The sequence below is a fragment of the Rhinolophus sinicus genome, linkage group LG03 (genome assembly GCF_036562045.2).
Source record: "Rhinolophus sinicus isolate RSC01 linkage group LG03, ASM3656204v1, whole genome shotgun sequence".
NCBI lineage: Eukaryota > Metazoa > Chordata > Mammalia > Chiroptera > Rhinolophidae > Rhinolophus > Rhinolophus sinicus.
In genome coordinates, this window is record NC_133753.1 from 56,241,094 (window position 1) to 56,263,131 (window position 22,038).

Below are 22,038 nucleotides of genomic sequence, written 5' to 3' on the forward strand. Positions count from 1 at the left end.
TTTTTTTCTCATGGTTTTTTTTTCATGGTAATAACATCTCAGTGTTTATTTCTCTTTTTCTTTCTCATGTTGTTATCTTTGATAGAGGGTGATCTCTTCATACTTTGCTGTTTTCTTCTATCCACTTCTACTTGACTTATGGGAAGTTTGTTGGAAGAGGAGAAAACTAAAAGAAAAGAAATGAAGGAAAGGAAACAGTTGTATATGTAAGAAAAGACTCAGGCCTCTGTGGAGTCCTAGGAACTTTAAAAAATACAAAGTTATGCTGTTTAACATAATCTGCGATTTGAGTGTCAGCCAAAAGACATGAATCCAAAAATTCTATCCAAAAGACATAACATAAGCTGAAAATTGATATAAAGACATTTTATATCAGAACATTTTACCTCAAAAACATTTTCCTGAGTCTTTTATTTTTGCCTAAAGTCCCTCTTAGCAATTACTGGCAAAAACATCTCTCCTCTTTTTCAAGTTATTAAAAACTTTGAATTTGTCATGGCTACAATTAAACTGTCCTGGACTAGAGTTCTTTACTCCGTGTCTTGCACACAGACTCACTGTGAAGGAATGGACTGAGAGTTAAGAAACCTGGGTTCTAGTTTCAGCTTTACCACTTCTTAGCCATGCGAGTTTGAGCATATCTTGTTTCCTTGATTTGTGTGTGTGTGTGTTTGTGTGTATGTGTGTGTACTAGTTTCCTCATTTATAAAACAGGACTGACGTTCTCCCTTTTGTCTTCATTATCAATAGGAGCTAATGAATGTCAGTATGTTCAGAAAGCTACAATGAACTCACTAAATAGATTTCTTATTTTTAAAAACACTGCATAGATTTTAGATGAATTATAGCAAATGGAGAAAATGCTTCAGTGACAGCCAATTTTTTCTCTCTGATGTAGAAGCAGCCTGTTTGGACTACAGGACATGGGTGAAGTAGAGTTAGTCATGTTATCAAAGATGACTCATTAGAACAAGTATGATTCACCATGCTTTGGCAAGTGTTGTTTGGGGAAAGTGTTTTTAGTTCCCTCTCATCGCTCACCAATGAGTACTGGCTTCTCTAGAACATATTAAGTAACTAGTTTAGTTGAGTGTCAGGCGTTGGTTTTTGTTTATTTTTGCAACTCTATAGAGGGTGGGCGGAGCAGTAGTGGTCTCCTACATGTGAAAAACACCCTTTTACATTTTCCCTGTAAGTTCCCCAGTCCTCACCAAAAAGTGAATACCAAGTAGGGGCATTTAAAAGACAGGTATCAGAAGGCTATTTAAAGTAGTGACAGCTAATACACAAAGTATTATTTTTATGATTTTCAACTGAAATATGTGGAAAACAATTTATATTGAATAGCACATTTTTAGAGCATTCTTTGGTTTGGGAACATCGCCCATTAACATTTCAGGAAGACCTTGGGACCATGTATTGTTTCCAGGGCTGTGTGGGTGGTGGTGGATGAGAAAGACAGGTTGCAGGGACCTGTAGTTCATTAACTTTCCCTCAGGGAAGCTCGTCTCCCAGCTTTGGTTCACAGGGAAGAGAATGATTTTTATCTCTGTTTCAACTCTACTGCCTGGCCCTCTTGCTTTCTGTTGAGAAATCTTGGCTTGGATCAAGTCCAGTTTAGATAACGCAGATCTGGCATACATTTTTACCTTGCTTGATGTAGTGTTTATGACCTCATTTTTATTCTTGGAGAGTACATATGTATCTCTCTTAATAAACAAACTCAATGTCTGAAAACTAAGGGAAAATGTTTAGAGTGGGGGAAAATTGGTAATAAATCCAGCAAATCCTATGCCTATTTTTCAGGTTCCTGTTTGTACCATTGGGCCTGATAAAGAGCCAGCAAGAGCAGCCAAAAAAGCAGATAGCTTCCTTTAAGCTATAGAGGCTTTGAGAAAACGTGACTTTATTTCAACCAAAAGGGAACTGGTAGTGGAAATGACATCTTGTAAGAGACATATGCTATGAGATGCTTTGGTACCCAGCATGCCTTGAAAATACAACCCCCTTATTCTTCAGGGGGTGCTTATATGTGTGACACAGCAGGAAAAAGTTTCATTTTTAAGTTGCGTCCATTACAGGATTTTCCAAAGCAACATATCTCTGATTATAAAATTGAAATCTACAGGGAAATAAGGATTCTACATACAAAATCTCAGCTTACATACAACTTTACTTTTCAGATAGTTTTTATGGCAAGAAAGCTGTTTTTAACCACTTCTAAAAGGTTAACTACTGTAAATCCAGCACTTTCTAATAATCCTTGGGTCAAAATAACTTTCATCACACAATTAGAAGAGTTTTAAGCTATATTATGTTTTCTGAAACAGTGGAAAGAATCTTGGATCTTTTGCCATTTTTACAGGCTGCTGTAAATCCGCTTGATGGCATCGGCTTCTTCTTTATCAAGGATGCCTTTCTCCACGTAAGCATCAGCTTGTTGGTTGATGAAGTCCCTCATCTTTGAAAGGTCATAATCTAGAAAATATCATGAGAGTATCATGAGCAAAGACCAGTAAAGAGCAATCCCATTGCAATGATTGCCGTGAACTAAGAAGCGTTTACCATTAACTAAGAACCACCACAACCATCCCGTCTTTCACACTGGAAGACATTTTAGGCCTTGGCATTTGTGCAGGACTTTGCAATTTAAAATCACAGGTATGTGTATTATGTTAGCTCATCCGCTCTCCATCATCACACCTGTGAGGTGTTCCTTCAGTTGGGGTGTACCACCCTCATCTGACTATGGGGGGAACAGGCTCAGAGACCAGGGCTTTGCAAACTTTACTGTATATACCAATCACCTAGGACTCTTGGGCAGCTGCAGATTTGCATTCAGTAGATTCGAGGTGGGGTCCCAGAATCTGCATTTTAAACAGCTCACGGGAGATGCTGCTGCTGCTGTTCTAGGAATCACACTTGGGGTAAGAAGATCCTAAAACTTAAGTAGCTGGTTCAAGGTCACACAGGTAGTAACGTTATGATCCAGGTTTTTTGACTTTCTGAACTTGTTACACTGGTTAGTCAACACACCTTTAAATTTTTTCCCAATTAAGAATTACCTTGATTTTCACAGTTAGAATTATATACACGGAGCAAAAAGCCAAACCATAACCTCATTATGGTTTCTCTGTCCTACTTGAACAAACAAAAAAATTATGTAAACCATTAAACCACCCACCCAAAACAAAGAGATCCCCAAAGTAAGGAGACTGCTTGTGGCATCTTTCTGAAGACTTAAAAAGAAACCACATCTTTCCTTGATTCTTTAAGCATTATATACTTAGTGTTTTAAAAAATGAAAACTACAGAAACACAAAATAAAATTTAAATCACCTGAATTCTATTAATCATGGATAACCACAGCTGGTATTTTGTTCTGTTTCTTTTTAGCTTTTCAAATATATCTATCTCAACCCAGAATTGAAATCACAGTGCACGTAAAACCTTATAACTGGCTCCTTCCACTTAACTTTAAACAATGGGCAGTAATTTCTTCAGAAACACTATTTTAAAGGCTACATACAATACCATACATCTTATGGAGGTACCAAAATGTATGACAACACCCTTCATGTTGGGTACTGGGTCTTCCACACTATCAAGTGCTTAAGGAGACCTCTCTAAATTGGGAGTTCCTCATTTTGAGGCTGAGTTCCTTGAGGACAGTGCCATTTGTCTTGGATGTTGGCAGCCCTTGAACCAGAGGCCTGCTTTCCATCAGTTTGTAAAGGGAAGAGAAAGGAGAGAGGGGGATACAAAAGCTCAGAGCATTCCACGGCCCCTTTAGCTAGCCTGAATACCTCCTTAATCTGGGTCCCTTGGGCATCTTTAAGCCCCTGCATGAAAGGAAAACTAAGCATGACGGACCTCTCTGCAAGCACCAGGCATTTATCATATCAAGGTGAGCCGAGGCTTAGAGAGAGCTGTTTCTTCTCCACCAGGGAGAGCATTTGCTCTCCACTCGGGCACAGCCATGAGGATTAAAGAGAGGAGTCTTGGCATCGAGCACTTTACAACCATCATCTGACCTGCTCTTCACAAAACCCATGAGGTAAGCAACAGTATCCCCCTTTCAGAGATGAAGAAACGGGACAGAGGAGGTAAATCATATGCTCGGCTCGTGGCAGTCAGATTCGGACCCCGGATCTGTCTGTCGTCACTGCTGTGACCACTCTGTGGCCTTGAAGTAGTGAACGTGAAGGGTCTAATGCATGCAGAACAAATGTTCAGTTAGTGCTTGGGTTTTGTTTGTTTGTTTGTTTTTTGATTTTCCTTTTCTCTCAGACACAAAATAGAGAACCGGCTAAACATACATTTTGTGTGCACTTCAGGAGCCGATTCCTGACTGACTCATAGGGCACAAAGAGGCATTTCTTGATTACCATTTGTTCAAATTAATACTTGCTCTTCAGACTGGTTGCAGGGTCAACATTTCAGTGGGACAAAAGGCAGACTCCCATAGACAGATGTGAAGAGGTCCAGGTGATTTGAATGGGCAAACAGGAAACTACTGTGCTTTCTTTTGAAATGGAAAAACTGTGTCTTTATGACAGAGCTACCACTGTGTGTCAGGAAAACAAGCCTGGTGCCGAGGAAAGGCTGTTAGTTAGCTGGCTGTGAGAGTACACAAGTCAGTAACCACCTTGCTCATCTTAAAAGGGGTTTTAAGGTTGGCAGGTTCAAAAGAGGTAAGGGCTGCGATTCACTTTTTTAAAAGTGCAGACTTTTATTTTAAGGCTGCACAAGATTTTATCATTATCCTCTCTATCACACCACATGGACTGTTCTTGCCTCGATTTGGGAAGGAGATTCAAGTCCCCCAGTCCCCGCCAAACAAAGGGCATCAGCAGAGGTGAAGGAAGGTCAGAACTGATAGTAAGACTTCCTGCTCATACAGCTACCGCCACTGCATGGCCCTAGATCCACACAGGCTTTGAGAGATGACCCCACTCTAGCAGAGCACATGTGAAGGGTGGAGGAAGAGCTCTCTGTTCCTGCCTGCAGGAGGGTCTAGTGCATATCACCCTTACTTCCCGGAGGCAGAAGGGAGCAGCAAACTCAACACCGTTGTTCTGAGGTTTGCTCACAGAGCCTTGGAAGCAAATGTCAGAGGTCCACACTTCACTAGGCTGGTCGTTTCTGTAAGTGGAAGACTGAATTGCAGGATGTTGTCAGTTATGACCAGGAATCTGATTTATAGGTTCATTGGAGAAAGAAATAACATAAATAGTCCATATTGTTGGACCATACCATTTACATTGGTTTTGGAATATATTTCAAATATCGCACCTACTGTCTTACACTGATTCTAAGATAAACTTTTTTTATTTTAAAATCTTCACAGTCATTGATGGCATGTTGTAATATTTCTTCCTTGGTGGTACATGAAACAATGGTACATCTTCCAATCAATGACACATTTGATGAAATATGGTTCACGTGAATTTTAATGGAAACGACAGCCTGGAAATTCACATCATATTGAGCCAAATAAAATGAATATGTGTGAAGATCTGATCATTGTTTCCATCTTGCTTAACTTATAAGACCACAGGCTAATGGTATGCTGAAAATACCTCTTCCTCCCACTGTGCTCTATCTCAGTGGTTCTCAAACTTGGCTGCATGGTGGAAAAATGAGGGGTTTAAAAATACTGATGCCCGGGTCCTGCCCTTCAAGTTTCTGATTTGGTGGTGCCATGGGGCATTAGGATATGTAGCAGTTCGGCATATGATTTGCATGCACTTTGAGGTTTGAGAAGCACTGCTTGTCTGGTCTTAGAAGCCTCACCTTGCAACTGCTCTGGCCAGACCCCCGGGAATCATAGCAGACTCCTCTTGATTCACGTAGCTCTCAAGTTTCTTCCCTCTTTCCTTATTTCCTCTGCCTTGCCTTGGCTTAAGCATCATCATTTCTGCTCTAGATCTTTGTTTCCTGTCTCTCCAGCCTTCTGAGGTCTAATTTTTTCAAGCTGTAATCACACTGCTTGCCAGATAGATTTTTCAGTTCTTAACTGAGTTCTCAGGGCTTAAGTAAGCCCTACTGTAGGCTCCTCTGGCTAAAGCAAGCCTCCTTTGCAGCGTGCACAAGCCTCTTCTTGACCTGGCTATTATCGCCCACCTTCCCAGTCCTGTCTGCGGATGCTCCCCACAGACAACCAGTGTTCCTGGGAAACCGAATGGCTCCAGTTCCCAGAATGCATGTTTTGTCCTTTCGTCTTGGCACGCAGCGTTCCCCCTGCCTACCATCTCTCTTCACTTGCCGGAGGATTTCACGCGGCCTTTCCAAACCCAGCGATCTCTGTCTCTGTAAGGATATGCACCCCTTCCTCTTGCCTCCTTTGCATGACCACTCCTGCCTATGACAGTATCAAGCAGGGCCAACAGTGCTTTACTGATGCCGTGAGCAATTTTGGGTGGGGTGGGGCTACCTTATACTGTGCTTCACATTTCTGGCACTCAGAACAGAATCTAGTACTGTGTTTTGAGTGAGTGAGTGACCTGCTTTCATGACTGCAGCGTACACCTAAGAAGTGCTCAGAAAACGCCTTTGTTTAAAATACCCCAAGAAAAGGGTGGGGGGAGAAGACAAAACAAGATTGACAAATGTTGATAATTATTGAAGGTGGGGTGATAGATGCATGGGGATTCATTATACTATTCTCTCTACTCTTGTTTGACTTTTTTTTCCCGTCATAAAATGTCAAAGAAAAGGAAAAAAAAATGCCTTTGTTTAAAAGGCTGGTTTGAAAAATAAGACAAACGGAAGTTCTGTTCCCTTTTGCATCTGGGAAGAGCTGCAGTATTTCTGGACTCAGACTGGAGATTTTGGCCCAGTTTGATTGTGGGAATCTTTATTTAACAAGAGCCCCTGCCAAATGGGTGAAGTTTGCAATTTATAACTACACTAAAGCCTTACCTTCTTTATTTCCTTTTTTGTTATGTTTCTTCAACCATTCAATATTTTTTCTGATGGCTTCCAAATAGGCTTCTGTTTTCCCTGGAAAAGGCAGAGAACCCACATCAAACACTCATAAAATTCCATTGCATTTCTTTCTAAAGACCACTCTTACGTTTAAAACGATAAACAAATATTGGAGTTATCAATAACTTGTGAGTTGGTGTCCCTAGGAGGCTGTGTGCATATTTGTGTGGGGGTAGCAGGGTTAAGGAGAGTGGGTGGGGATAAGATTCCAGGAGAAGGGACCAAGCTGGTCAGTGTCAAGGAGCCAATATCGCCCCACACAAATAACACATTTGATATCCTGGCAGAGAAGGGTTGATTCAACTCACTGGATAGGTGGATCCTTACAATTCTTAGATTGGTTCAGTTGTGAGTAGAGATGGCTCTTTCAAACTGAGGAGCACTGTCGGGTCAAGACCTGAGTCACAATCTATCATCAAATAAGTGATGTTAAGTAAGCCCAAATTCGTGGCTTTGTGCCAGTTGCTATGCAAGTCTTCTGCCCAATTCTGGTAGGGAGTGTGTAAAAACCCAGATGAAGAGGCAACCTGGGCCTCATTTCAAGGTTTGGATAGCGAACCTAGAACTTATTCTAGTAAAACTCCCTTGGATGTAAAACATTCTCTGATGAACCTGCAGTGTGGTGGGAGAATACCAAGCATCACTGAAGTATCTGCTGTTTGATGGCCTCTGCATCCCTTGACTGAAAGTGGGTATTATCATCAACTTAGAGAGGAGGAAACTAAGGCTCAGAGAGGCTAAGTGCCGTGCCTGGGGCCACACAGGAAATAACAGAGCTGGAATTTGGACTCTGATCTTGCCAAGTTTTTGCTACCTATACTATCTGAAAGATAACACCTGTCTTCAGACATGGATACTGGTGTATCCTCATTCTGTTTCAAAGAAATCAACCATCCCCTGAATTGACTGAGGCCCCTAATGCTCAGAGTATCTGTATCAAGAAACCAGGTGGTCTGGAGAGGACTGGATTGCCTAAGAAAAGAGGCTTTCAAAGTCCAGGGCCTCTCCAAAAATAATGGCTGCCAAGGCTCAGTGTAGGAACTATTCATTCTGAGCCCTATTACCTCTAGTCTACTGCCTAGACCTCTTGGTTGAACTGTCAGTACTGTGTGCTTTTCATGAGCCAGGGGCTGTGCCTTGTGCTACAAAATGCATCATCTCTTCTACTCTTCACAACAACCTTTTGAGGTAGTCCTATTTCATACCCATTTTACAGATGAAGAAACTGAGGCACAGAGAGATTAATATGCTGAAGATCACATGGCTAGTAAGTAGTAGATCCAAGTTTGAACCTGGGTACCTTGTTCATGAACAATAACACTGCCTTAAGATTTGACGCTGATCAAAAAAAAAAAAAAAAAGATTTGATGACGCTCCAATTTCTATTGCATTTAACTAAGTGACTTCCTGATCTTATAAGCCCACTCCTACCTCACTATTGAGGCTCCATGTTATTTGGTCCCCCAAAGAAGCACAGAGAAACTCTTGTGCAAAAAGTAGACAAGAGAAGAGCCCTGCAATTTTCAGTCCCTTTTCACTTCAATGGCATGTGTAGAAAAAGCCTTGATTTCAGTACTTTGTTTTTAAGAACATTTGAGCATGTGAAAAACAATGTCCCCCTGGCTGATGTTATACAATTACAGCCCAATGAATATAGAGATTTTCATTGTCTGTTGCCGGTTTACTGAGAAGGTCAACTGGATTTGGTGACATAAAAACAGTGTTCTCTATTTCAAATTAATTCGGTTAGAAAAGGCATTTTGAACAAGCAAAGAAATCTTAGTGCAGACTATTTCTAAAGAATGCAACTTCACTATTTTTAAAGAGTTTACATCAAATAAGTGGATCTCATAGGGCTTGCTTTAATGAATAGATAATTTGTCATTAGTACATTAAGTAATTAGGGCTTCTGAAACTTTTGAGAATGTATGAAAATAGTCTTGTTCTTTAAATAATTTTAAGCATTCTTCTCACAGTCTTATCTATGACATTGTATCATAATGTGGCGAGCTTATTTGAGAAAAGGAAAAGCAGAGCTTAGTCTCTGTTTAACTACTGCACTAAAAATTCTGCATTAGGAGAATGAAAAACAAATATGAGGTTTTTGTCTCAGTATAGCAGACATTGTTGGTTCCCTACCCTCATGCTTCCCTTATTCCAAATATGCTAATGAAGGGACCCTAAACCTATGGTGGACAAAATTGGTAGATAAATACCCCAGCTTCCTTACTCCTCGCATTGCCCAGAAATCCTCAGTGGGACTGAGCCCCCGCTGTCCATAGCTAAAGCCCACTCATTGACAAACCTTATATTGGCTCCTTTCCCTTCCCTGTCTCATGTACCTATCCCTCCATTAGTGCTTCCTGGTTTCACCTTCCAATTCCACTACTTGACCTCAAATCCTTCTCACAGGGTCTGCTTTGAAGGGAACCCAACCTAAGACAATTTGAAATAGGGGAATCAGCAACTTTGGTAGGTTGCTTTTCGCTCAGAAACCAATTATGTATAAAAATGGTGTTGGATTTTAAAAAGTATGAAATGCATGAAAAGTAATTTCATTCACTAGATTGACATATTAACGCACAACAGAGAACAAGTTTACTATAATAGTTTACTGCAGCTTAAAGAAAACTAGCCTGCAATCCATCAAAACACTACTACCTTGTGGATCATAACATACATAATTAGAAAGTTTCTCTGATTTAAAATGGAATCCCCCAATCATCCTCATCCCCCTTTCTGCTTTATTTTTATCCATAGCACTTATCACTTTCTACTACATCATATCATTTAAGTTTGTTTGTTTTCCTCCCTTAGGAATATTTCTTGTGTGCTGATGTACTCTCATGCCTAGAATAAAGCCTGACCCATAGTAGGCTCTCAATAAATATTAGCCAAATGAGTGAATGGATGAAGGCTTTTTATATATTAGCCACCTTGTAATGAGAAGATTGTTTGGTGAGCATGGAATTGAAACTACAGAAAACACAATTTTTAAAGTACAAATGTTATAGATTTCTTTCTTTTCCTTTTTATATTTTTTTTTTACAGAAAAATAAACTTTATTTGAAAGACTTGAAATTTAGTGAATTCTGAATGGTTATAGCAGAAACACCTTTAAATACCTATGAGTATGCTAGACATATTACATCCATGTGTCATTCAAGCTCCACAAAGCTCTATGAAATAAGCATTATTATTCCCATTTTACTCATGAAGAAACTACGGCTCAGAAAGATTAAGTGACGTGCCCATGGTGACACAGCTGAGTAAGGGTCAGAGCTTGGTCTTGAACCAGAATGAATCTGGAGCCTTGAATGAGTGGAGCTGGATAAGATCCATCTTTTAGACCGGAGTGACTTTAGTGCCTGCTATTGTTGCCTCTAAACTGGCACTAAGGCAGTGAGTGGTTCTCAGACTAGGCTGCACACTCAAATCACTTTAGGGAGCTTTTGAAATTCCTGATGCCTAGGTCACCCCCATACCAATGAAATCAGGATATCTTCAGGATATCTGTGGGGCGGGAAGGGGGTTAAGGACCAAGCATCAGTTTTTCTGTTGTTTTTTGTTGTTGTTGTTGTTGTTTTACAAATAATCCTGAGATGATTCCAATATGGGGTCACGTTTGGGAACCACCGCCCCTGGTATTAGGACCTGTACACATTTACAGGAGCACCAGTGACAACAGGAATAAAATCAGGTGTTCCTCTGCTCTTGGAGAGAAGCAGCTGGTTCCTGTTTACATTTTCTCTTCTCGGGAGCTGTAAAGTACATCCTTTATTTACACAATATGCACTGAAAGCCCAGGAGAGTCCATTTTGGAAAGCTGGACTATTTTTTTTTTCAAATTTATCTCTGCTTCCTTTGGAAAAAAATAGCTCATAGTTGAGGTAATATGGCAGCAGCCTTAAAACATATGTTGAAGCAGATGGGAAGAGAGCCAGAGTCAGGAGGCAGCCCTGCTTTTCTGGCTGTTCTGGTTTTCAGCACTACAGAAGAAATATCCTTTTTTATACATGAATTTGTCCTGACCCTGACAGGCTATCTTGATCTGCACCACCTTAAAAAAACAAAAACAAAGCTGAAGAAGTCAAGAGTTAACCTATTGAATACTGGATATACTAAAGATGTTAGCTCTTCTAAAAGAGTGTTTATAAAAATTAAGTTTGATATAATGCTTACAATTCTATATAGTAAAGATTATATGGTTAGTTTTGAGCTGCATAAAGCCAAGCAACTGACATTTGTGTCATGGATGCCAACATGGGCCCTACAGACATTCAATTCAAGAATGTTGACATAACGATGACATTTTCTGTGCCGAAAATGCAGTATGGAACACTGGGCTGAGCACGGCATGGGTGACAGCGCACATGAGTTCAGGGCCCGGCTCTGCCCTTCTTTGGCTATAAGATCTTGGGTGAGTCACTTCACCTTCTGAGCCTTGGTTTACTGATTTGTAAATGAAGGAGTAAATCCTAAAAAGAAGATCTGTAGTTTCTACATGTGGAAAGAAGTTCTCTTTTGCTGTCCCTGAAAAACCTGTGTGGATGGCAGGTCTCCGGTGCTTGAGCTTAGCAACTAGAACACTTACTGACTCACAGGGGAGAAGACGGAGCTCCCTATTTTTGGACATTTCTAGAAGAATGCTTTGGGGCTTGAACAAAGGCAGGAATTTTCTCCTCTTATGTTGCTTTAAAAATAGGAGGATCCATATATATGAGTTAGTCAATTTATTATCAATTTATAATTAAATAGTCTACCTTCTCTTCTGCCTTCCATAAAGAAGATATGGGAATGATAGGATATTTAGGTGAAAGGTATCTTAGAGATCACTTTTTTAACCCAATTCGGTTATCCAGCCATAAACTTGACAAATGACAGCATTGGAAGGAGTTTATGGTATTATAATGCTTACCTCATGCTTTGGATGATTGAAAGAAAAAGGTTTGCAGTGACTCATAAGAGAGAAGTGAATGAGTAAACATCAAACTGGCAAAGACAGCCACAATTAGATCATGGAATGAAGTTTTAAAGTACTTTTCTTTGGTCTCCAGAGAGCAATTTACTTGAAAAGTTAAGCAACTTTATAGATATCATTGAAATTAGAATAAATTTGATTTCATTGGTACATCCCTAAATTTAGGAATAATTATTAAATCATTCAAATACCAACTAGAAATAAATATTCTTACAGATTATTGTTAATGTGAGTCCTTGTAGAAAGCACAAGTTTAAATAGTTTAAACAATATTCAAAGGTGAATGTGTCATTTTTTTTTGTCATTGGTAATTAAATTGGATTTTTTTTTACACTGTCTGCCTGAGATGACATTTCTGTAAGTTGATATAAATGTAGGATATTATTATTATACATTATTATTATTATTATTAATCCTATTCTCCAAGGACCCACATATGCTTGGCATGATTAATAAATATTTGCTGTGGTTGGATGGGGCCATCACCTCACATTGCAAGACCAAAACAGACTATAGATGTTTCCTATCAATGTGTCTTGTTTATAATTAATTCCCTAAGTGGTTTTAGCTGGGCCATTACCTTGTCCCTTGCTCTGCTCTTCAATGTGCCCCAACTTTCCCTCTGAAGGGAGCCTGTTGTACATATTCCTGATTCATCGATACAGAAGATATGCGTGCATGTATGTGGCTTGTGTTACACTTGCCTATGCATGGGTTAAGAACTATTATTCTCAGGTAATTTCGAAGCTTGCTTGAGTCCTCAGAGTTAGGCATTGGTTCTTGTATTCCTCCTGTGGCACAGTGCCAGGCATGCTGTCTGAATAAATCTTTATTTGTTGTTAAATAAATGTCTCAGAAACCCCAGTCAATCCCACCTTCACCCACATGAATGCTTTTATTTTCCTTCCTAGAGACAACAGGTGTTTCCTCAGTGGGTTTCATAATACAGAAGCAAAATAGCCTTTGAAAAAAGTGCAAATAAAGCAACTGTGAATACAAAAGTATATTCTGGGGATTAACTACATTTCTTTTTTCAAGAAATAGTCACCTTTGACTTAAGCTCAGTTTGATATTTTCTAAACTGTATCAAATTTCCCTGTCCTAGAGTAATGGGGTCAGGGGTAGCATGAATAAATTAAATCTCTAAATAAATTAAATCTCTAAATAAAAATAATTTTAGCCCCAAATCCCTACCTCTTCCTAATGTTTTAGGAGAACCATTACAAAGAGTAACACTAAATGGATGGAGTTTTACTCTCTTCCCTACCCATTATTATCTGATGAAAATCTTAATGAGAAAAGAAATCTAACCTCATCATTAGTCTCTAAATACATCCTAAATTGTCAATACCATGAATCATGAATCAAGCTACCATGAATTAACTCCTTCATATTCCTTTTTACATAATATTTTCCTAAAACAAGCAAAGAAACCTACCTGTCAGCACCCATTCGTAGGGACATTTGCACAGTGATATAAGGTGTTGTCTTAAGCACAGGGCATGCTGCCTCAGCAAGTCAAAGGACCTAGATATGGTTTGTTGTGTTCTACAGAAATAGATTTATTATACATGGGCTGCTTGCAGAGGACATACTGGGTTTCTGTTGGGGTGAGCTGTAATGCTTTGTGCTGCCCAATTCCTAGCCCAGTCTCAGGCCACAGGACCACCCTTTTCTTCATTAGCTATCTTTCAAGAGTTTACCACTCATCCTCTACCTCACATCCATTAAGATAGCTCTGATTGAAAAACAGAAAATAAAAAGCATTGGTAAAGATGTAGAGACATTGGAACACGTGCACACTATTGATGGGAATGTAAAAGGATGCAGAGCTATGGAAACAGTATGGGTTTACTCAAAAAATTAAAAATAGAATTACTATATGATCCAACAATTTCACTTCTGGGAATATTCCCCTCAAAACTGAATGTAGGGTCTCAGGGAGATATTTGTAATACAATGTTCACAGCAGCATTAATCATAATAGCCAAAAGGTAGAAGCAACCCAACTGTCCATAGTCAAATGGATGGATAAACAAAATGTGGTATACACATACAATAGAATATCATTCAGCCTTAAAAAGGAAGGAAATTCTGCCATATGCTGTAGCATAGATGAACCTTTAGAGGACATTATGCTAAGTGAAATAAGTCAATCACACACACACACAAAAACAAGTACTGTGTGATTCCACTTATAGGAGGTACCTAAAGTAGTCAAATTCAGAGACAGAAAGTAGAATGGTGGTTGCCAGGGGCTGGGAAGAAAGGAGAATGGGGAGTTATTATTTAATGAGTGTAATGTTTCAATTTTGCCTGAAAAGAATTCTGGAAATGGATGGTATGCTGGCAGCACAAAAATATGAATGCTACTGAACGTACATTATAAAATGGTTAGGATGGTAAATTTTTATGTTATGTGTATTTTACCACAATTTCTCAAAAAAATTAAAAGACTAAATAAAAGTTTATACTGATCCAAAGAGGGTCTAGGGTTGAGTGAAAGTATCAAGGCAGCGTGACTGGTCTACAGGGTCAGCAAACATGACATGTATATCACCAATTCCCCCTCAGATACCCATGACAAACATTATTAATTATTCCAATATTCTTTCCTCCTGAGCCCAGATGCAAAATCATAACCTCTCTTAACATAGGCCACTATCAAACAATTAGAGTTCATATGTTAGTTATCTCAACATAGGAGAAAATTGTGAATGTCTTTGAAATTCACGCTAGAGAAAAGAAGGATACAATAGTATAAAACTTCATAAGACAGGAAAAATCAACATAAACTTGATATGTTAAGAAAAAATTTCTTTTTCAGCCCTGCCTCAAAAATGTCCCAGGAACTGAAATGGAAGCAGTACCTTTGGCTAACATCACCACTCATTTGAACCCATGTAACCCAGGATCAGATCTCTATATTTTCTACAAAAAGGAACCAGAACTCTTTGAAGGGGAATTGATTTCAAGTCTTGAGGCAGAGGGGGTCTAGAATATCCTGTTGTTGTCAGAGAGCAAAGATGCTTTTTAAATCCACTGAATGTACTGCTAAGAAGACAAAAGAGAAACAGGGGGACTCCTACTGCCCAAGCTATACCCATATAGCATAAAATCATCATCATCATCAACTAGAACAAGATACATAAATGGAAAAAGGTAATATAAAGTGTTAAATGCAGTAGTAATATAAAAGGGAACTAGTTTGAAATTTTATTGCTGTTATTTAGTTACAAGGTATTGAGTACATAGCTAGTCTGTTTCTTGTCTACTTAATACACACACACTGTTGAGCATGGGTCTATCAAGTATGGAGTGAACCTGTTTCTATCTGTATGAGCAGGGAAGAGTGGGACCTTGCAAATGGGCCAAGCAGTTCCTTCAAAATTAAGAGCTATACCATGAGCAGGATCAGCTCTGCGGCCTTGTATAAGACTATAGCAAAGAATAAGCAAAGTCCATCAGCTCATTGCCATCAATGATTATACATAAACAATGAAAAGAGAGTCCAATGGTGTGTTTTCAGGTGATAGATCAGCTGAATGTCATGCCCACTCCCCAAGGGAGAGCAATGACCCACTCCCTCAGCTTATAGGGGAAAAAAACCTCTAGATGACCCTACTAATGAGCTACTGATAAGACACAGATAAGGTTCCACTTATACCAAAGAGGTCAATGTATCATAAAGACAGAAAAATAAAGTAGGTTTAAGCCATCTGTTCACGACTTCTGGTAAAAACAATGAGTTTCAGAAAAAGTGTATCTGTCTGAGAGACAAGAATATAAATTTTCCATGATGTAACTAGCACGCGTTGTAATAAAAGAGGCTTGAATCACTGGACTATGCAACCAAATCCTACATCCTGACCTGAAATTAAAGTTAACAACTAAGAACTTGCAAACTCACAGAGTCTTCTTTCTTTCAGGGTATGGTAAAGTTTCTAAAATCCTAGGAGAATGTAAATTTTGTATCACGTAGGCATACTAAAGCAGAGTAAACTTCGGACCCCAGGAATGTGTAAGAATAAAGATAAAAACATATGTTTTGTAACTATTGGACTAGTTTAATATGTGGTTTTTATGTTTTTTAAGGTAGTTAGGTTATTTTAGGAAATTTGATACATTTGATTTGTGATTTTTAATCAAGTCCTTAAAAGTATTTGTCAGGTTGCAATCACTGTAAAGGATTAAGGAAATTTGCTTTGTTAAATCCATAAATTTTGATGACTTTGCTGAGTATGTAGTATGTGACTATTAGAGGAATATCAATTACATTTACAGAAATATTGCTTAATATATTCCTAAGAGTATAAATTGGACAGTGAACAATGCACAAATGTTTGTGAATATTCCTCCCCAAGCACAAAAGTCCATTGGACACTAAAGAAAATCAGAAAGATAAAACCAATTTGCCATCCCAGGAGACTCAAGAACATTAAAAAAAGATTGCTATTCATATAAAGATACCATATGCTGAATCTTTTCTATCCAGATGGTGTTAATTTCTCAGATTTGGTGGGACCTGACTTTTAGATCACTCTTCCAGGTGCAGTGAAAGTTTTTGATTCCCTGATTTCATTGCCAACCTACAGCTATCAATTCCATACCTTTTGGTTCATCTGTTTTTCCTATTGGGTTATCATCTTTTGTGGAATCTTTCAAGGTTCCATATTCCTTTTCCATCTTAGCCGCTTCTTCCTTGGTACTATCTGTTTCTTCATGACTTTTCTCTGATGGTGCTGTAATCAGATTGTGCACTGTTGTTATAACCCTATTTCCTATTTATTAATTAATTCCTAACATAGAAACAAACTTTATTGAAAAGGTACAGTTTGAGGTCAGGTAATTTTTTGAGGTGAAAGGGATTTTAATGATTATCTAGTCCAACTTGCTCCTCCCCATTTTACAGCAGAAGAACCTGAGGCCCAGAGAGGGGAGAAATGTGCCTAAGGTCACCCGCTGAGTTAGCAGACCAGCTGACCTCCCCACCCCCACCCCAGCTTTCTGGGTTCTGGTTTAGTGTTCTTTCCCTTCTGTCACACTGTATCATTAGAGAGTGAGTTATTGTCCTTACTTTAATCAATGTAGGCAATCAAGTAGGCTATGTCAGATCCCAACGTAGATTTGAGTCTTGATTCCAAAGGAAAATAACTGTAGTTGCCCAATTTCTCCTTGGTGTTGTATTTTGAAGAACACACTATTACTCAGAGTAGCACCTAAGAATCTGGGGGCTGTGGAAGAGCTTTTCTCCATCTGCCTCTTTCTTCATACTCCCTTGCCCTCGTCACCCCAAGGCAAAGTAGAGAATTGGACCCTTGCTGTCAAGAAAGGATAACCCTTGCTCACTTGTCCCCTAAAAATAGCACTATTTCCTTCTAATACTCCTATATTGAATTAAAAAATCATAAACCTTAAAGTAGGTAACCCCTTGAAAACAATTGTAATGCATTCCTGTTGTCAATAAACTGAGGAGCCTCAAGCAGCCTAATAATAAGCTGGGTTTTTTTCAATAAAAGGATTACTAATACAGAAAAAATAGGAAAGAAAGAAAAATCAGTTATTGTGTCATTATGTAAAACATCCACAACCAGTGCTGTGGTCTATATTTCTTTTTTTCTTTTTGATGTATAATTTTTTTCTTAGTTGTGGCACAATTTTGTTGCTTGCTTTTGTCATTCACGTCATGATGGGAGGATGTTTCCATGTTATTAAAAACTACTTCAAAACATCATTTTAAAAGACTGTATATTATGCCATCACATATATGTCATAACTTCTGTGATAGGGACACAAACTTAAGGTATAAGAACTTGCAATCTTTTCTTTATTTGCTCTTCCCTCCCCCCTGAAAGGAAGCTCCTTTGCATAGATTGGTTTGGTGGGGTTTGCCTAGGTGAGCAGGGTGATGGGTACAGATGCAGAAGTGAAGAAACTGAAAGGGTAAATCATACTAGGGGCAGACTATCCCAGAGAAGAGAGAAGACCTGGGAGGAGAGAGAAAGTGGAAGGGGCAGCAGAGAACGGACAGATGACCAGGGACAATAGTCTGGAAAAGTTATCTGGGAAAAAAAACAACAACTAAAAACTAAAGGAGAATTTTAGGAAGAATTGCTCAGTTTTGTGATGTAGCCCTCTCCGTTTCCCACCAGCCATCTCCTGAGAATCTTCAGTAAAGACATACATTTCTTTTCAATGCATCTTGAGATCAGATTTCTATGTTGGGACTGGCCACAAAACAGCCAAGGGTATGGCTATTTAATCCCATCGTTGGATTTCAGATGTTAAAACGTGAAATCTTACTAACAATGGTCACCCGAATAATCTTTAATTAAAAAAACAACAACTTTGTGAAATCCATAATTCTTTATCAACATTTATTGAGGTTTATTACTTACCACTCAACAGGGTGGTTGTGCTAAAGGCTAGGAAAAATAGCTAAATTAATCATACCTGGGAAAAGCTTGTTTTTATTGTCAGTAACATTTTTTTCTAGCTTGTTCTTGGTCTGAAGAGCAATCGTTTCATCCAAGTTTTCTGGAGGGAGGAGGGGAAGAAATACAATTTTATTTCCTGAAAGATGCTATCAAACTTCTACTAAAAACTGTTTAAACCTCACCAGGAATATCACAAGAGCAATTCCACAATGTTAACACTGCTAGTAAGATGCTTTGACATGGACTTTATTTCTAGGAATCACAGACTCTCGGGACTGAAAGGCATTTTGTTTGAGATCCTCAAGTTCGGTCCCCTGCTCAGTTAATTGCAGAAGTCCCTTCTGTATCTTTGTGGCACTGCCAGAACACATCCAGGGCAGAAACCTATAATGGACACCTATGGTTTTGCCTACTTGATTTTCTTTTGGAGAACACAGACCTCTCCCACTCAGCACATTTGACTCAAATGGGTCTGAACAACCCAGGCCTGGCTCCTCAGGATCTTCCATCCCCTGGGCTACAGTGATTGGTTCAAGGAGAAACATATGCTCAAGTCAGGCCAATGAGATTCATTGCTAGAACCATTGGGAGAAAAAGGCTCTTTCCCACCAGGATTGTTGTGCTGTGAGGACGTGAGGCTGAGGCTGTGCTAGCCATCTTGTTTCTATAAGGGAGCAGATTGTCTGGAAAGTCAGAGCTGTGAGATGGGGAGGAATAGACTCCTCACACGATAGGTAAACTTCACAAACCTGAAGCCACACCAACCCCAAACACAGACTTTTCAGTTACATGAGGCAATTAAATTTCCTTATTGCTTAAGCCAAAGAGTTGGATTTCCATCATTTAGGGTCCTCACTAATTCATGAGGCAGCCAGTCCTATTGTTAGGTAGTCTTAAGGGTGAGAATTTCCCTGTTCCTATCAAGATGAAATCTGTATCCTTGCCTTTGTCCTAACTTTGCTCTTTGGAGTAACATCATATAGGTGCTACCAGACAGAAATCTAGACTATGACCACCTCAAGGTAGACAATGCATTAGAATCCACACTCTTTGTATTCAGTTATTCAACCAACCACATATCCATCTCTCTAATACAGCAGGCCTTTTTTTGCTATTTGCAAACAAGCACTTCTTTGCAATTAGTCTATAAAGATTCCATTGTAACTTTGTATTATTTCTCCCCAAGTAAACTCCTACTTCCACCCTCCCCTCAGGCCTCTTTTGAGAAGAAAATCAGTATTCTATTGTGTGATGCATTTTGTTTTCTTTCTGATAGTATTTTGGTATATTTCCTTCCAACTTTCTAATAGTGTATCTGTTTTTTAACACCAAAATTGATGTCACATTCTAAATGGCTTTAAGCATTCAACAGTATATCGTGAACATTTCATCCTGTCATTAATCCTTATAAACAATATTTACATTGTATATGTAATAAACATATACAATTATTAAAAATACAAAAATTTAAAACTAAAATTAAATAGCCCAACATAAGAATAAATTAATAAATTATTTTAGATATTCTCCTCTTGTGGAGTATCTAGGTTATTTTCATTGTTTTTTTCCCTATAAACCAGTGTTGTCCAATAGAACTTTCTGTAATGATGGAAATATTCATTTCTGTACTGTTCAATATGGTAGCCACCAGGCACATGTGGCAACTGAACACTTTAAATGTGCCTAGTATAAATGAGAAATTAAATTTTGAATTTTGTTTACTCTTAATTACTTTCAATATTAACAGCAATGTGTCGTTAGTGGCCACCATATTGGGCAACACAGCTATAAACAGCAGTGGAAATACCTACCTTGTGCATAAGCCTTGTGCCATCTCTAATTTATTTCCATAGGATAAATGACTTAAGTGTGGAAGTTCTGAGTCACAGGCTCTTGGTATGAAATAGTGACAGATTTGAACCAATGTTTTTGATCTACTGTTAAATGAGTAAAGTAGGCCACAAAGCACTGTGTGTAATATGAACTCATTTTTGGTTAAATAAAAGGAAAAAATGACATACGTATACAAGTGTGTGCGCACACACAGAGAAAAACATCTGAAAAGATATAAATCAAAATGTTACCTGGATGCTGGCATGAGCGATCTTTTTACTTTCTTTTTTTGCATTGACTGATTTTAAAAAACGAATATGCTCTTTTATATCAGAAAAAAACAGCAAAACTATTTTCATGTAGGAAAAAAATGGAGTTCATACAAAATAATTCTAGATTACTCTGTCCTAGTAGGTTTTCTTTTCTGTTTAATTCTCCCTCCCTCATCAGAGATCAGAGTAAGGGGCCATGAAGTCATCTTGCCCAAAGAACATGAGGGATACATGGTATTTGTTGATTAGCTAAATCAAGCAGGAAAACAAAAGGCTTTAAAACAACAACTTACAGGCAGAATCAAAGAGTGTCCAAGCTTATTTATAAAGTTCCAAGAATCAAGGGTTGGCAAACTTTTTCTGTAAAGGGCCAGACAGTAAACATTTTTGGCTTTTCAGGCCATATGGTCTCTGTCGCAATTACTCAACTCTGCCATTGCAGCACAAAAACAGCCAGAGACACTAAAACAAATGAGCACAGCTGTGTTCCAACAAAACTTCATTTATGGACACTGAAATTTGAATTTTAGATAGTTTTCTTGTGTCACAAAACACTATTCTTCTTTTGATTTTTTTCCAACCATTTCAAAATATAAAAGACATTCTTAGCTTGTGTGTTATACAAAAACAGGTGATGGGCCAGATTTGGTCCTTGGGCAGTAGTTTACCAGCCATTGACAACAAAGCCCTTTTCTTTATAGATGCAGAAACTGAGGCACAGCAAGGAGAGTGCCTTCCTCCACAAGACAGAGCTGGTCTGAGGCAGAACTTCTGATGCCAGTCCAGTGCTCTTTCCTCCTTACCGCACACAGACCTCACTGGTTAAAATCAAGACTCTTTTAGTCCTAACCATTCAAACACAATTGAAAAACAGTAAGTCAAATTTTAATAAAGTTATCTATGTGGTGATTATTAGAGTGTTAGGAAGATAAAATATAACAAATGTGCAATGTTTGTACTCTAATTGGATCTATAAAGATAAAGAGTTGAACACTTCTGGTTAATTTTATTTGCATATATTATCAAGCTGGGCAATTCTGGTTACCCAGATGATTCAGGTTATTTTGGCATAAACTATCATATTAGTGAAGTGATTATTGCCCAATCCCTAATCACTTTGGACAATGGAAACTAACCACAATAAAAACAAAACAGATAGGACTCTCACCAAGGTAGGAAACACCTTCTTCTGGAGATATTGTGCCATACTTTACCATCATCTTCACAAAGTCAATCAACGTTTTCATGATAGTAATCAGTGTTTCTTTCTCTTTTGCCTCTTTTTCTATATAAAAGAACAAAATAATTTTTAAAGAAAACTAGTGGAGTATAGCTTCATCTTTCAATGTCAGTTTATGAAATATGGCATCTTACTGAAATATTTCTCCCTATATTTATAGCTAAAACCATATATATTTAATTTACAAAAAGCCTAAGACTTTATTGGGAATACAGGACAATGTACAGGAATACTGAACTTTTTCAGAAATGGACAATTATAACTCCTCCGAAAAGATTTACTTTA

At 38.5% G+C, this 22,038-nt stretch overlaps 1 protein-coding gene across 2 annotated transcripts in view; it reads right to left on the reverse strand.

The window, feature by feature from the left end:
- Positions 1-1,889: 1,889 nt before the first annotated feature.
- SCG3 (secretogranin III) overlaps positions 1,890-22,038 on the reverse strand; it is a 33,026-nt gene continuing 12,877 nt past the window's right edge. Inside the window, exons 8-12 of one of the 2 annotated variants that reach the window (XM_019730634.2) lie at positions 21,682-21,798; positions 18,425-18,508; positions 16,582-16,713; positions 6,925-7,005; positions 1,890-2,478 (exon numbers count right to left, since the gene is read on the reverse strand). In XM_019730634.2, coding sequence (XP_019586193.1) covers positions 2,360-2,478; positions 6,925-7,005; positions 16,582-16,713; positions 18,425-18,508; positions 21,682-21,798 — 533 coding nt within the window. In that variant the 3' untranslated portion in view covers positions 1,890-2,359. The remainder of the gene's footprint in view (positions 2,479-6,924; positions 7,006-16,581; positions 16,714-18,424; positions 18,509-21,681; positions 21,799-22,038) is intronic. The other variant, XM_074327743.1, reaches the window with a different exon arrangement.